This window comes from Mastigoproctus giganteus, chromosome 2, assembly GCF_048544385.1.
Source record: "Mastigoproctus giganteus isolate SK-2022 chromosome 2, ASM4854438v1, whole genome shotgun sequence".
NCBI classification, from domain to species: Eukaryota; Metazoa; Arthropoda; class Arachnida; order Uropygi; family Thelyphonidae; genus Mastigoproctus; species Mastigoproctus giganteus.
The window spans coordinates 147,440,387-147,457,695 of record NC_143576.1 but is presented as its reverse complement, the minus strand read 5'-3'; the positions used below and the strand labels follow the sequence as shown (position 1 = coordinate 147,457,695).

Here is a 17,309-nt window from a genome sequence, read left to right as displayed (position 1 = left end):
ATATAGCTGGAAAAGAAAGTTCTTCTGCATGTATATCAAATATGAAACTTGTTGTAGATGATTTCTGACCCGTTGCTATACATAAATATTTATCTTCAGACCATAATAATGTTTGTTATTGAATTATCAATAGTTCATCATCATTGTTGACAGGTTTTACAATTTCATCTGAATGTTCCTGTTCACTACCATCATTCATCCCCAAGAAAATCCTTAGATGGATAGAAGGATGGCTTCAGGGCAGGAGGCAGAGGGTTGTGATAAATGGCTATTCCTCAGATTGGGTTGATGTAAGAAGTGGGGTTCCCCAAGGATCAGTATTAGGACCACTGTTGTTTTTAATTTTCATAAACGACATTGATGAAGGGATAGAGGGCGTGATGTCTAAATTTGCAGATGATGTTAAAATTGGTAGAGTAGTTAATGATCACTGTCAAGCTGAGCTTCTTCAGAGAGACCTAGATAGACTTCAGGAATGGTCAGAAAAATGGCAGCTGTGCTTTAATCCAACAAAGTGTAAGGTATTACACCTGGGAAACAGTAATCCCAAAATAACTTATTCACTTGGTGGAGTTCAACTAAAGCCAGTACTGGAGGAAAGGGACTTGGGTGTTACGATACGGTCAGACATGAAATTCTCTGAGCATTATAAACAGGTTGCAAGGAAGGCCCATGGTGTCCTATCAATGATCTATCGAACTTTTGCAAGTAGAGATAGGGACGTGATAATCCCATTATATAAGGCTTATGTTAGACCACACTTGGAATACTGTGTTCAAGTATGGAGACCGCACCTGAAGAAAGACATCGAGCTTCTTGAAAGGGTGCAAAGAAGGGTAACTCGCCTGGTGAGATCGGCAAAAGGGCGTCCTTATGAAGAAAGACTTCGAATATGTGGGTTGCAGAGTTTGGAAACTAGACACCTTAGAGGAGATTTGATTGAGGTGTTTAAGGCTCTGAGAGGCATCAGTAAAATGAATGAGGACAAAATTTTCAAGATTACAAATGATGCTAGAACTAGGGGACATAAATTCAAGTTACGGGGGGAAATGTTTAGATTGGATTGCAGGAAGTTCTATTTTAGCCAGCGAGTTATAAATTACTGGAATAAGTTGCCTTCATGGGTGGTAGAGGCCGACAGTTTGGGGAAATTCAAAGGTCATCTGGATAGTACTTTCGGGTAAGGGAAGCACATAGGATGATAGGTTTAATTTCCTTTTTATTTATTTTTTATTTTATTAATTATTATTATTTATTTTATTTTTTTTTTTTTTTTGTTTTTATCATTGTTTTGTTCGGATTTATATATTTTTTATTTTTATTTTTTTTTTTTATTATTATTTTTTTTTTTTTTGGCTGGTGCAGCATAAGCCATAGGCTTTCTTGCACCATGCGGCCGTTACTAATACTAATACTAATACTAAAATCATCACTCACTTTTATGCCATAGAATTTATACAAAGGTGAATTTTTCAAATACCGTAACCATATTTTCACTATTTTCTTCTGCACACATCCTTGTAGATATGATGATTTATGTATGAGTCTTTGTTTTATATGTACATTAATGGCATAATCGTCATCTAATTCTTTAGGTAATTGATGACCCATCGTATTTACGTTGACTGATACATTTATTACTTGTCCAATGATCCCATATTGTCCACGTTCATAGCGTAAATGACGAATTTGCATAAAGGTAATCGTGGTGATATCAAACACTCAGTCACAACATCCAGTGGAGGCAAATGAGTAGGATATGTTGGATATATGAATCCATTTGACATTGCCATAGTTGGTATTCATCCCTCTTTTAATGAAGTATGACATGTAATACACATCGTGAAAGTACTTACTTCTTGTAAATGAAATTCATTTTGATGTAATTCATATGAAGTTGTTGGAAATGGTTTCAAATCTAATTGAAACCATAAACGATCACAAACATTACAACTAAATCCAAATGGGTTTTTGTACATTAGTTTTTCAAACTCACTGTCAGCTCGTGTATACACTATAGGGATGTAATCAGGAATCTCATTATTAACCATTTTTAATTTTGCTTTTTTTCGTGCACGATATTCCTTCATTCGTCCTGCTGGAGTTTTAGATTCCTGATAAGTATCAGGCATAGTAGAACTCTGTGGCTGAATTTCATTACGATTCGGAATAGCTTGAATTTCTAATTTCCTTTTCATCCATTCACGATATGCCTTCATTATTTTAGCTCAAGTTTTTTTGGGTGCAGTTTGAGAACTCCCAGGCATAACGAAACACTCTTGTTGAATTTCATCTGGATTCACATTTCTGTCCAACTTCCCTTTCTTTCATGATATTCCTTCAAATGCTGGGCTGTAGATTTTGGCACAGTCAGTCCCGTATTAATCATTATGCTGATATAACGGTATAATATAGTGCATCACTGCTCAATTGTACTTGTTGTGTAAAATTGAGTTTTATTGGGCGCACGCATTGGGTTTCGTGATGATTTTTAGATAATGCTTTTTTACAAATAACACCGGTAAACACGTTTTTAACATCAAAAAAGTTTGCTTTGAGAAATAGGTAATAGTGTTAACCAGGCAGGAAGAAAAAAAAAAAAAAAGTTTAAAACATTTTTGTAAATGTGGGCATGCTGTTGAGTTTTTAAAATTGCATGCGCATGGGGACACTTTGACCCTGCATGCATGCAATTACTAATGCTCTGCAAATCACTGAGTTTTTATAAATTTCAGACCATGTTTTAATATCTACTTGTATTAAGCAAACTATGTTTTTCAATATTTAATTCTAAATATATAAATTTACCTTCTGTTGCCACTGAAAAATATCAAGTTAGGGTATATTGCATATAAATTTAATAAAATGTACATTTTTCTGTGCAAATTACTGAAAAGTCATTAAATGTTTGGCCCTTATACAGTAAAGTAAAGTGTATATATATAATAGTATTCATACACATATAATTCCTTCTAATGACATTGAAAGGCATGTAATTTATATAATTTTAGGCATTTCCAAATCAGTTGTGGGACGTGTCCCTCAAAAATTGATATTATTTACAAACCTTAATGTGGATGGCAAAATTTTTTATACTTTTTTTAAGCAATATATTATAAACAAAATATTTACGTTGTTAAAAATACTAATTAAATATTTTATAAATTAGTGTCTTTTCAAATATGTGAGATGATGCAATTTAATGTTACAGTTTGAGAAAGAAAATAAAGTACTCTATGAAGAAATGAACAGTTTAATTGATGAAGTGCGGTAGGTATTTAATTATTATTTTATATTATATATTGAATATGTGTAAATTTGTTGTAGCATTTACACTACACTTAGTTGGCTTGTTGGCTTAGCAACAGCCCCTTGTGTAGGAATGAATTGGAGTCTGGCACTGGTGAAGGCTCAGTCAGAAGTGGCTGATATAAGATTGTAATTTGCACAAGTGGTGATCCGTTTTTTGAGTGTCTACAAGGAAGTGTAGGTCAGTGTCGAAATCTTGCCAACTTCAAATTAGCAGTAGCATTAGTAGAGGCATATGATGCAAGAAAGCAAGCTTATGCAGCATCAGCTAAAAAAAAAAAAAAAAACTTCCACTTCACTCCTCCTTTCGTTCGAAATACCTGTCCAGCTGAGCCTTAAATTTATTTAGGCTATCAACTTCCACAACAAGGGATGGAAGTCTGTTCCACCAACCAACTACCCGTTGGCTAAAGGCAAATGTCCGCACATCTATCCTACATCTGTCTTTCCTCCATTTTAAATTTATGCCCTCTCAAGTGATTATTCTGAGCAAGAGGAAGAATCCCATCAGCATTGAGATTGCTCAAACCATTCAAGGCTTTATACACCTCAATCAGATCACTTCGCAGGTGCCTAGCCTCCAGACGCTGTAATTTGCAAAACTTAAGCCTTTCTTCGTAAGAGCAACCCTTTGTTCGTTCACTAATCCTGTTGCCATTCTCTGTATTCGTTCCAACAGCTCTACATCCTTCTTAAAATGAAGCCTCCAGATCTGTATATAGTACTCAAGGTGTGGCCTGACCATTGCCTTATACAAGGGATAATCACCTTCTTATCCCTGCTAGAAAAATTCCTGTATATCATTGACAAGACACCATGAGCTACTCTTGCAGACCGTCTGCACTGCTCAGAAAACTTCATATCTGCCTGCACAATTACCCCAGGTCCTTTTCGTTCTCTACCACTGTCAGTGTAGTACCACAGAGTTGATATGTTACTCTGGGGTTACTGATTCTCATATGTAGTATGTTACATTTGTCAATGTTAAACTTCATTTGCTACCTCTCAGCCTATCTGCTCAACTTTATTAGATTCTGTTGCAGCAGCATACTGTCATTAGTGTCCTTAACAACCCTGCCAACCTTCATATTGTCTGCAAACTTGGACATTATGCTTGATATACCATCATCAATATCATTTATAAATACAGAAAACAATGGACCCAACACTGAACCCTGAGGGACTCCACTAATAACATTAGTCCACGTTGAGCAGTGTCCATTGATTACCACTCTCTGTCTGCTCCCACTCAACCATCCATTTATCCATAGCAGCAATTTCTCTCCAGTGCCACACTGCTCCAATTTGTTCAGCAGTTTTCCATGTGCAACAGTATCAAAAGCCTTTCTAAGATCCAAATATATGATATCAAAGTTGTGACCACATCATAGTATCAAATCAAATTGGTCAGACAAGACTTCCCATTAACAAAACCATGCTGTGTCCGACTATAGCTGAAGTCTGTCTAGATGATCCTGCAGTGCTTCTTTAACCAGTGCCTCCATTAATTTTCCTGGAACAGAAGTTAAACTAATAGGTCTATAATTAATTTTGTCACCCTTTAATCCTCCTTTGTGAATTGGGGTCACATTTGCACATCTCCAGTCCATGGGTACCTCCTGTGAGTCCAAAGAAGCTCTCATAATTATGGCTAAGGGTTTGTTTACTTCCTTTGCGGCCTCCTTTAATATAACTGGATAGATCCCATCCACCCCTGGTGCCTTTTTTATGTTTATCTTCAACAATTTCTCCTCCAATTTCCTCTCAGTTATTACAAAATTATCTAGCTCACTGCCAGAGTTTAATTCACCTCTGGCATTCTCCTCCCTGAACAACTCCTCATGTGTGAATTTACCTGCAAATTACTCATTTAGTTTGTTAGCCACCTGAGCAGGATGATCAACAGTTGAACCATCAATATCCAGTGGACCAATCTGATTCATCCCTTTCCTTCTAGAGTTTACATGAGTAAAGAACTCTTTGTTTTTTCTTTGCATCCTTTGCCAAGGATTTCTCATAATCTGCCTTTGCCTGCCTAATATCCTTTGTGACTTGGTTACAGACCAGCCTATATCTATCATAGGCCTCCATGTCACCTATTAATTTATATATATATCATGCATTTTTCTTCTCTGCCATATGTCTCATTAGTTCATCTGACATCCATTTAGGCCTTGAACAACGATATTTCTTAGTTGGTATGTAAAGCCTAATATCTTCCAAGATAAATTCTTTGAATGCTTCCCATTTTGAATTTGCTGTTGGTAACATCATCAGTTGGTCCCACCGTATAGAATTTAAATACTGTCTCAGACCACTGTAGTCGCCTTTACGAAAGCAAAAACCCTTCCCTTTACCCCTGATGGTTGTTACCTCTTTGAGTAAATCCCACTTCAGCACACTGTGATCACTGCCACCTAGTGGTTCCTTTATCTTCGGATTCTTAATGCATGAAGAATCACTACTGATAATCAGATCAAGAGTATTACTCCCTTTAGTTGCCTCCCGAACATGCTGATATCGAAAACAATCATCCAATAAATCCACAAAAGCCATGCTAGTGTGTGAGTGACCAACCCACAAATTCCAGTCAATATACGGGAATTAAAATCCCCCATTATAAGACTCTCTGATTTACCGGCCCACTCTATTTCCCCGTACAGTTGTTTATTATACTCATCAGAGTCATTAGGCCTATAACACACTCCTACTCTCATTTTTGATCTCCCAATGCTTATGTCACATCAAACTGACTCGACACTGCACTGTCCAGTGATGTCGACTGGCTGCACTTCCTTGGATTTTGTGTTTCTTAACTAATAGCATAACCTCTCCTCCTTTCCTATCTTGTCTATCCTTCCTGTACACATTGTACTTCCCAAATTCCAGTTCTGCTTTCCTTATATCTGTGTGACACCACGTCTCTGATATCCCAACAATATCTGCCTTTGATGTGTTGAGCAATACCTCAAATTCATTAAATTTATTTACCAAACTCGTATCATTGGTGTATACGCAAGTATACATGCACCTGTTCCTATTCTTAGCTACCCTAACACAACCCATGTGTTTACTTATACCGCAATGACTCCTAGCAATCTCTGAAATACCTGTATCTTGTTTTCCCGGCTGCTGTTCATTTCAGTAGAAGTAGTCCAAGAATCCCTTTCACTTCTGCCAGTGGCCACTGTTAATCTATTATTCCTTGTATCCCCCCCCACAAGCTATCAGTTTTCCGACCCACCTAACACTGCCTCGATAGCATCAGCAAATATTCTTGCACCCTTTCTATTTAAGTGTATCCCATCTCTGTAGAAGTAGTCTCTCCTGTTAACAAGTACAGACCATGCTGAATAAAAAATTCTGCCCCTTGAGCCTTGCACAATCTTTCCAGCGCCGAATTGAACAACAAGGCTCTCATCATATACTCCCTCCTATCGTGTCTGAGCAGAATTGCAGACACTTTCAAATTCAACCCTAATTCACGCCTTTTTTTCAACAGTGACCTGTACTTGTTAAGTAATTCCACTGGTCTCCTACTCTTAATATCATTAGTGCAAACGTGTACAACAATATCACCTATTGTGCCTTTAAAAGATGATATCCACTCTACAACGTCATCAACCTCTGCCAATGGACATACCAGGGTATGTTTGCCAATGGCAAACATACCCTGGTCCTGTTCCACCTATCCTTTTTACATACAATGTTTTCCGTTTCCCTGACAATAGAATCATCAACAACTACTAGTTCTTATGGGACCAGCGCATTCTGCCTTGTGGGTTGCCATTAACACAAAATTTTTAGTAATTAATTCTTTTTAACAGCAGGCAAAGAAAGGTTGACTGTGCCAAATAAAGCTAAAAAATCAATTTTATCTACCAAATATTGATGACAAATGACTTTCAGAAAAGTGAAAGTCATTTGTACTTTTCCAATTATGGTGCTCTGTAAAATGAATGTACTGTATATTGATGCTTTATTAATTCTAAAAAGAGCAGACTGATTAGAAAATGAGAGGTTATCTTATTGGGGAAAGTTTGTGTTGTAAACTAACTTAATGTACTTAAGCTGTGCTGTAATGAAAATTAAATACTGTGCACACTGGAAAGCACAACAGTCAGAAACCATGTTTCAGTTTTTTTTTGTTTTTTTTTTGTTTTTTTTACCAGTAGGCCAAGGATAAAAAAAGGATAAAGTTTTCCAAAAGCATTTCATCCTGTACATGGTGTATTGTCCAAAAGCATTTCATCCTGTACATGGTGTATTGTCCAAAAGCATTTCATCCTGTACGTGGTGTATTGTAATAATTTGTCAGCTGTGAATCTGCATCTTGTTGCCAAGAATGATCACATAGCTCTCAGCAGATTTTAATTGTAATATCAAAACATAAAAGAATTCTGGCAGTAGATAGCATTTAGTGTTTTGTGGTAATTTACATGTTCCCCACCAGTGATATTCAATAATTGAATCCTTTTGAGTCTCCAGCATCAAATATAATGTAAAGCATTATAATAACATAAGATTGTACTTTGAACTGATTGATCAACAAGTGCTTCCAGGTCATTGAATGCATAGTACTAACAAAGGTTTTCATGGGTGCATATAACTGAAAATTTCCTACAAAAGGTAAATTTAGTTAATGATACCTGTTAGAGGCAAAATATGATCAAAGCATGCCTCAGGAAGGGTCAGAGCAGCTACTCTCTATCTTGTTTAGCTGCTCCCTGCAAAGCAAGGGCTCAAAAGGGTAAGTGCGAGTAAGGAAACCAGCAAACTGTGAAGTCGTAAAACCACTAGGATTTTCCTGTACTGACATTTCACTGTATCGGGCTGATTTTGTGCTGCAAAACTATTGTTATTGTCTTCATTTGCACTGTTTTTGTGTTCTGTTGCTGTTTAGAATAGCATTTTTGCTGAAGATATTACTTAGTATTAAAATAAACTATATTTAAAAGTGCTTCTGTCCCGTTAAATTGTAGGATTTTGCCTTTATAGAAGGAAGGTTGATTTATTAAAAAAAAAAAAAAAAAAACACTAAAATGGTCTTCATGGACATTGGACAGATTCCATTATCATTTTGAATTGCCTGTTGCAATATACATAAACAATTCTTCCAAAAAGAGACCTATATAATGCCATCTTCCATTTGATTTTTTTAGTAGTTATTGTCATCTCATCAGTAAGTGTTCAGGCAATCCATCAATGCAGCATTCAAACTGAGGTATTTAACTTTTTTTCAGGTATTCATATACATATATATTTTTGATGTGTGAGCTTTTTGGAGTGCATACATATGCACATTTTTGATGTATGAACCTTGTGCAGTACATACATGTATTATGTTTCAAGTCATACCAGGTAATGTGTCCATTTAAGCATGAATTATCTAAATAGGTATTGCCATATGTTATGTGTATTTAAGTAATTGTAGACAATTCATAATAGATGATGGTAAGTAAACAGTGAAAATCAAAATAAAAATGCTTAACTGTTACTTCAGTTGTTCATTTGTGTGCCATCAGGGCCAATGTGTATAAATTATTGGGAATTCTGATCTGTAGGTTTATGAAACTGAATTATGCAATGCATAAATATATGTAGAAGATATTATTGCATCCAAAAAGGTAAAATGTAATTTTTATTTATTTTTTAATAATTTTTCACGATTTTTTTCCAATTTGACATTTAATTTTTTTTTAAAATTCTGATTTGCTTTTTGATAGTAATTTCACTCTAACATTGAATTAAAATTAAAAACAAATTAATATTTAAAGAAAGTTTTGTGTGAAAAAGTGTCATTTTTTACAAAACTACAAAATTCCAGAAATAATATCACTCGACAGAGCATACTGCCATGGAAACTTTACCTGTAACCCACCTGCATCAGGTAAAATTCACTTGTTCACTTGTAATGTTATGAGAATTCACCACATGGTCCTGCATCTCCAGGAACTCATCATGAAAGGATTATACCTTCTATTCATTAAAGCTAAATACTTAATTAAATTGCATAACTTTTTTACATTTGTAATTGTGGGATACATAATAAATTAATTCACTAGTCAGAAATGTGACAGTCTTTGTATAAGGTGACAATCTGTTTATAGCATTAATGGCACCTAGAAGATCAAATTTGTCTTCTACGTGGTCTTATCTTTTTTTTTTAGTACATTTTTTTGCTAGGTTGCAAAAGAATAGGGTTAAAATTGTTCAATGTAATTCCATGTGCGTTAAGTACAATTTAGATAAGTTAAATTCTAATTTAGATAAAATTGAAAAAAAAAATTAAATTATCTAAATTGGAACAATAAAATTTTTTTTAGCTTTATCTAAATTTAAACTCAACGGTTCTGTGCAATTTTAATGTTGTTTTTCTATAAATTCAAAACAGTGTTTGTCTTAATGTTATTGATTTTGGGACATAAAAGCAAATTATAAGGCTTTACCAAGATATTTCAGTGAGGTAAATTCTTTAAAATTTACATATGTTTCGTATATTTCAATTATTTAGGCAGATAGAAGGAAAAGTGGTAGAAATATCCAAATTGCAAGAAATTCTTTCAGATAAAGTTCTCCAACAGGTATGTTTAAAGTCTCAAATTATAAATTTATTTAAATTTTACATAATGTATTCTAAATGTTAATAACCATATACAGTGACAACTAATTAGCATTTTCATTTATTTTCTTTTATTTACATTTCATATTTTGTTTTTCTGTTTAAGAATTCATCCTAAAGACTTAGCAATTTTGCAAGTAATATTTGGCTTAATAGAAAAAAACAAACAAACAAAGAATGATGGGGCTACAGAAGGAAGAATTAAAAACAACTCCACTTGTCCAAGTTAAAACGATTAAAATAATTGAAAGAATGTGGAAACACCAGGAAGTTGGAAAATAGCTTTTTTAAATGCATCTTCACTATAAATGTCAATCAAAGGCTGTATGGAGAAAATAGAATGAGGATTTTACATCAAACATGCATAGTGTGGTTTGCATCTTTGCAAACTTTACTCTCTACATAAATGCAAGGTTAATTTGGGAGTTCCCCAGGAGGGGGGGGGGTGCTCTTGTGAATCCTCTTTATGGCTGTGCTGCTTCCTTTTGTCTTTGGCGGAGGAGGCATTCTGTGCTATGCAGATGATATTAAACTGATAATACCTATCTGTAGCCAGGACAACACTCAACATGTTACTGATGAAATTAACCACAAACTCATCCAGATGGCAGAGTACCTTGCCCTTTTCAAATGAAAATCAATCCATCCAAATCACCTCAAGAACAACACTGCACAAATAAAGCCCGTTCCACATAGCACTTAGATCCCAGTCTTTGAAAAGCATATGGATTTTGGTGTAACTTTTGACCCAAAGCTCTGCTTTCATAACCGTATGGAAGGCCTGCACCTCAAGCTACATCATTTGAAGTGGCAGATGAAGCAACAGCTGTCATACATTTGTAATCTTGTGAAGGCCAGGAATTATAATCAATGATGCTTGTATCCAACAATTCTGTATAGCATCAATCTGGTGATTGCCCCCCCCCCCAATACTACCTTAAATCATCTATATTCTGGAAAATATTGACATCTAATGTAGGTTCCATACAAATGTCAATGTCACAGCCCCCCCTTAACACTTTGGAACTAGCATTGTTCCAAAGTCTCACTATCTTGAGAAGATAGTAAAACATTACTACTAGGCTTATTACTACTGCGAAGATGTGCAGGGCTCATATTGGTGCCAGATATGTGAGATATATGTGGTTGGTGGCTTCCCTCTTGGTCTCCTCAGAGCTGGCCCATCACTTTGCACTGTGAAAACAAGGCTTCACTGAGCAGAGAGTTTCTGCCAAATCAGAAACTGCAAAAATTCCAGAGAAATTCAGATGCAGATGCAGAAGCTGATAAAGTGTCAGCTTTTATAAGCTCAGATCGGGCAGAGTTTTGGTCAAGAGGTGGAATCTTTTCTCCTCCTGCACTGATTTTCAAAGCTGATTTCATGCTGCCATTTTCTCTAATATAGCCATTTTCTCTAAAATCAAGAGAAATAAAAGAAATACTGAAATCTGAGCTGAAATTGCATTCACTTTAAAGTGTCCTTTGGCTTGAAACTTTGTATATCAGTGTTTCCAACTAACTACAGTTAGTTGGAAACACTGATAAGTGGTGGCAGCACATACAAATTTCAAGACAGTTCATATATTAATGGATATGTTATTGGAAGCAACCTTTAAAATATAAATATCTGTGGATGTACTTTTGAAAGAGCTAAGGAGAAGATTTATTTATTTGCTTATATAGATTCAAACAACAATAATATCTTGAAATTATTCAGAATGCAGATTTTTTAATTTGCAATTTGAATAAAGTAATAGTAAAATCAATTTGTAGTCTATCAGGTTTAATTTTCAGCCAAGTAAAATTTTATTGTCTGTCATTCTGGAAATGGCAGTGGAACTCCTCGTGTAAATCCTTTAGTATTTTATGCATTCGGGGTTATCTTTGAATCAACATTTTACAAAGTATTCTCTTTTTCATATGTTCTGTAGGACAGTAGTAATTTAGTGGACTGAATAAAAAGGCTCCCTGTGCCTGCACAGTTTGTCTAATGCCATTTTATCAACAATAAAAATAATTATTGTTTTTCTGCTTTGTATTTATTTGTTTGAGATAATTTTTGAAACTTGTGTGTGCATATAAAATCATTAAGCGTTTCAACATTATATTTCTTACTTTCAGGAACATGATATGAGTAGAATATCAGAAATAGTAGTGGGAACCACAGAGAACATTAAAGAAGGAAATCAAGAGCTTAGGGAGGTAATGTAATAAAATTTATAGAAACAGTAATTTGTGTGCTCTAGATGCAGGAATAAAGGTGAATACTGATAGGTGGTATCCATTATAAAATGCAATCCAACTTTAATTTTTGAAAAAAAATTCAAACAAAGTAAATTATATAAAAGTAACTTTTATGCACTTCAGCTTTTTTTTTATAAAAAAAATTGAAAACATATGCCACATCATGTATACAGGAATCTACCTATTTCACTACATTACATGATACCAGATGAAGTGATTTTATCAGCACAAGAAATGCAATTTTCAGTTGGTGTTCTAAAATTCCCTAATGTGGCAGGATTATCTTAATACACATATTTTTCAGATATCTTTTAGTGGAAAGTGTTTGGGGGTTCTTGAAGTAAGAAGCCTGACCGAAATTATTTATTCTTAAAAAAAAAAAAAAAAAATGCAGTGCAATATTTGTGCAAGCAGTGTGATAGGTGGTTCCCAGCTTGTTGAGGCTATGAATCTTTTTCATTGTCATTTGCACCCTGATAACTTGGTAAGATTTCACATCACCTTTCACGTATGAGTTCCTTGAATGCTTGTGGTTCTAATGACAGTGAGTTTATTTGAGGTAATTTGATGTTTTTTTTTTTTTTTAATGAACACTTTGTTCATAAATGCTTTTAAAATATTAATTTGTTCTTATTTTGACTTAATTGCATTAATGAAATTGTCAAAAATAAATCATAATTTAAAATAATAATAAATGAATAAATAATGTGACAAAATATCATTGAAAAAATCATGAAAAATAAAAATTCTCATTGTTACTTTTTTTGTTATCCATTTTAAACACCTTGTCACCCAGATTGTTACATGTTCAAAATATCTGCCAGTACCGTGAGTGAAAAAGTACTCGATAACAGACAAGTACATTTTGTATTGCATCTTCCTCACTGCCTTCACCTTGCTTTCTTTGAGATCATTGAAACCTTCTCCTCCTACATCATATACCAACTTTTTAATCGTGTGCAGCTCTTCTATATATTTATCAATCGGTAGATGGATAAATGTATTGTCTTTTTATACATTTATCAGGTGCTGTTGGCATCGCACACCAATGCCACTTGATCGTTGTTATGATATTCTGGCATTTAAATACAGCTTCTTTTGGCTTTTTTAATGTCATATTCGATATTGTCTGTTTGATTCACTGCTTTTATCACTTCCCACATCAAATTTTAAAGAAAACGCCTTTATAGAGTCTTTTAGTTTTTTAATATCTTTCTATTGGCAGCAGTCTATTGGCCAATACCAAATTCTTCAGCAATTTTTCTTTTTTCCAGGAACACAATTTTCAAGTTGTTCTATCACTTTGATCTTGTTAATGATAGTTAAAGTAACATGTTTTCTTTTTATTCCACTTTTCAATTCTTTAGAACCCATAATTATATAAAATATGTTAACCTATGCACATATATACATATAAAGAAGTATGCAAATGAAGCAATATAAGCAATAACATCTGTCCGACTCAGAGTCAACAACGACACTGAAGAACATGCAAAACAATGTAACATATGGTCCATCTCTCTCACTCTGTGCAGTAAGAGTGACTCATCTGCCTTCCTAAATCCTGTGTCTTTCAAAGTACTCAACCGTGAACAGAATTTTTCATATTTTGATCTGGATTATCCAACATCCAGATTAACTGTAACCAGATTAGTGAGGGTTTACTGTACTTATAAACACATACTGGGATTCCTTTATATTTGTTATACTATACAGTGCTTTTTGTACTTTTTCCAGCAATCACTGACTGACAGAGGAATCCTCTCCATTTCATAGAGAATTCCCACAAATGTACAGTTGATGTAATATGACTTAAATGTCGATGAGACCCTGATCTAGCATTTGGATTAGGAAATCTCATCTACACCTCTGTAGCATAGAGACAAGTACATATAGGTATGTTAGAAGTGTAACATAGGCTTGCAGAGACTACCTACAAACAATTGAAACTATAAATGTGAAATAGGTATACTGTACAAAGACTTAACCCTGAAATATTAAATTGCTGACATAAAGGGTGCACTATATATAAAACATTAGCTCTTCCAACTTATTTTATGGCTACAAAGCCTGGACACTGATACAGAAAGATCACCAATTGGATCATCATTTAAAATTAGATTAATGAAGAGAACAAAAAACTGTACACATATCGATAGAAAGAAGAATGAAGGAATTTTGGAAGAAACTGAGGGTAGTGATAGAAAATTAAAATATATAAAACAAAAATGGATTAAATTAATATGTTGAATGAATAGAATGTGACAGATATCCCAAATAGCTTTTGTATTACAGACTAAAGGGAAAATTGACATCACTGGCCTAAGTTTTTGATCTGTATGATGACAATGATAAGTACATTTTATATCACATTTTCTGTAATGGTAGAAGATATAATTTTCTTATGCCTCTCATTGAAAGTGCAGTAGTCTACAGGTGCATGAGGTTTGTGTTCCTGCTGTCCCCATGTAAGTACAATAGTTTTTTATGAAGTTCTCCCCTTCCCAGAGAAAATTATTGTACCAAGGTTGAAACTAAGATAAAACTAGGCAAACTCCTATGAACCATGTGTGCATGAATACAAACTTTATTTGTGTAAGTTGGTTATTTATAAATCTTAAAATACTTCTATAAACTACCTAAAGTACCTTTAGGGAAAGCCATGTTTAGACTAAAGACACATTATTTCCTTATTAATAAATGTGATATACTGGTCTTCAAGTGTGGAATTTTTACTTGTCTGAACAAAAAGCCAATATTGTGCATCTGCTATGACATAACCTTTCCATTCCTTCTCTTTCTCTCTCATGCTTTGTTGACTGTCATCATAAAATAGGTAGGTTATAACTGCTAGTCACAAACATAAGTGTGATTTAGAGAGCCAGTTATGTATGAGTAGAGTGATGTACTCTGAGTTTGCATACTTTGAGAAACTACAGTACTGCATTCCGGAATGCAGGTCTTTAGGCATGCAGTTCCTTATGTCAGGTAGTGTGTATTGTAGTTTGGTTAAGTTTCTCATTAGGTATAATATAAACTATACTGTATTTTTTGTTTATTTCCTGCAGCATTTGTAACTGAATTTTTTTTTTTTTTTTTTTTTTTTGTGTCCTCTCTTAGGCCATGAAGAAGAATGCAGGATTCAGGTTGTGGATTCTCTTTTTTCTTGTTGTGTTGTCATTTTCTCTTCTGTTTCTTGATTGGTATAATCCCTAATGGTTATTCCATGTATATAACATTTTGTGATTGTAGATTTTTAAAGGTCATTAAAATATCACAATTTATTTGTATGTGTTGATGTTTTCACTATTATCAATATTTTATAAAATATTGAAATTGCTGGTGTATGAGCAGTATATAATGCAGTACCAATAACACCAAAAAAGCATTACAGCTTACAAATCGAATGAAAAATTAAAATCTACTTATAGACTAATTAAAGCCTTGCATATTTGTTAACACATACAATGCCAATAAGAAGTGGTGCATTATCGTGCAACAACAATTTATAAATAGAACTAATGGAGCTTATTTTCTATTTCTTTCAACATGTTGAATAGTTAGCAACTGCTTCAGTTGCCTCTCAATATGGCAACTGAGAACAAAACTGCACATTAGAATATCCCAGGAATTTAAAAAAAAAAAAAAAAAACCCTTCAATTTTGTTTAGATTTTACTATAAATACTAGTTCTGAATGGGTGGCCAGTGCTTTCAGTCTGGGTCACAGTCACCTTGCTTCAAGAAGGCTGCAAATGTTCTGACAAAGGTATTTTCTGGGAAAGATATCAAAAATATACCTTTTTCAGAACACCTGAACAAGACTATAAGTTTAGTTTTGAATGGATATAAATATGAGTTCTAAGCGAATAGTTGTAGTTCATCATCTTGTTCCGGATGGCAAATTGAAATAAAAATACATATGTAAGGATGCTGGAGGACCCTTCATTTGCAGTATAAATGTACTGTAATTTTGTTTTAATTGTATTGTAAACAAAAGCCCTTAATGGGCAATGTTTTTAATTTGAATGGTGACTATTTTGTTATTATTTTTCAAATTGATTGATTGAAATAAAAATATCCTTGTTGGGTTATTCCTCCTGGTCTGAATATGGTGTCTAAATAAAAGTCATTTGGGATATAAACACAATCATGGCAATGATCTCATAAGTCTACTTCCCATTTTTGAAAGGCAGGCTTATGAGATCACCACCACGATTATGTTTATAAGCCCATTATGCTTCTCTCTTGCACTATAAAGAAGTAATACTGCTCTGAAGATGATGTTTATTGGTATTTCATGGTTAATTCAGAGATGGGCAAACTTATTTTTGTGTTAGTGAAGAAGCTTTTTGCTTGTATTTTTATCTAATGAAGCTGATATCTTATTATATCACTAGTTGCCTTGACGTTGCATTGTAATGTTGCTTCATTCTGCACCATTGTATCTTGAAGTTGTATAGGACTGTTTTCAGGTTTTGCTGTAGGGAACTATTATGCATATGACATTGTACCTCTCATATTCAACCCACTTGATTGGAGTAGAGCAGGATGATTATGATTTCAGTAAATCACTGTGTTTGACAAGATTAAGGTAAAATTAGAATCCCTACTTTTCTTTAATTGCTCAAAATCAATGGAATTTAATAAAAACATGTATAGCAGCTAGAACCTATTCAAATTGCAGTTTTCAAACTGTGGACTGATGGTGAGAACTGCAAAGTTCTGTGTTGACAATGTGAAACATTTGTCACCCCTCAAAAAAATAAAAATAAAAATAAAAAAATAAAAACAGCAGCAGAGTTTTGTATGTTCTGTTGAGACCCATCCTGGACAATGACATTGTGTAAAAGGGAAATAATTATCTCAATTTTCATTTGTTATGAATTTATGATACAGTTCTATGAAGATTCTGTCCTTACTTTAAGGCTTTATTACTTCTCCATCTGTATATGTAATAAGTGTTGTGAACATGATATAATAATGCAACACTGTGCATCTCTAATTTTTTTTTCAAGGTTCTTGTGAGATTCACTGCACAAAAATTCTGTATGACTCAGACACAGAAATCAATATCAGTACTTACAGATACATTGAATTATTTTTTAAACAATAATAGCACTATTTCCATGTACT

General features: G+C 34.0%; 1 protein-coding gene across 1 annotated transcript in view; it reads left to right on the top strand.

Moving 5' to 3' along the window:
* Nucleotides 1–15,459, top strand: part of Syx18 (syntaxin 18) — a 131,299-nt gene extending 115,840 nt beyond the window's left edge. The window contains exons 7-10 of the mRNA XM_090368710.1: nt 3,212–3,270; nt 9,824–9,893; nt 12,053–12,133; nt 15,296–15,459. Coding sequence (XP_090224836.1) covers nt 3,212–3,270; nt 9,824–9,893; nt 12,053–12,133; nt 15,296–15,391 — 306 coding nt within the window. The 3' untranslated portion in view covers nt 15,392–15,459. The remainder of the gene's footprint in view (nt 1–3,211; nt 3,271–9,823; nt 9,894–12,052; nt 12,134–15,295) is intronic.
* The last annotated feature ends 1,850 nt before the right edge of the window (nt 15,460–17,309 follow it).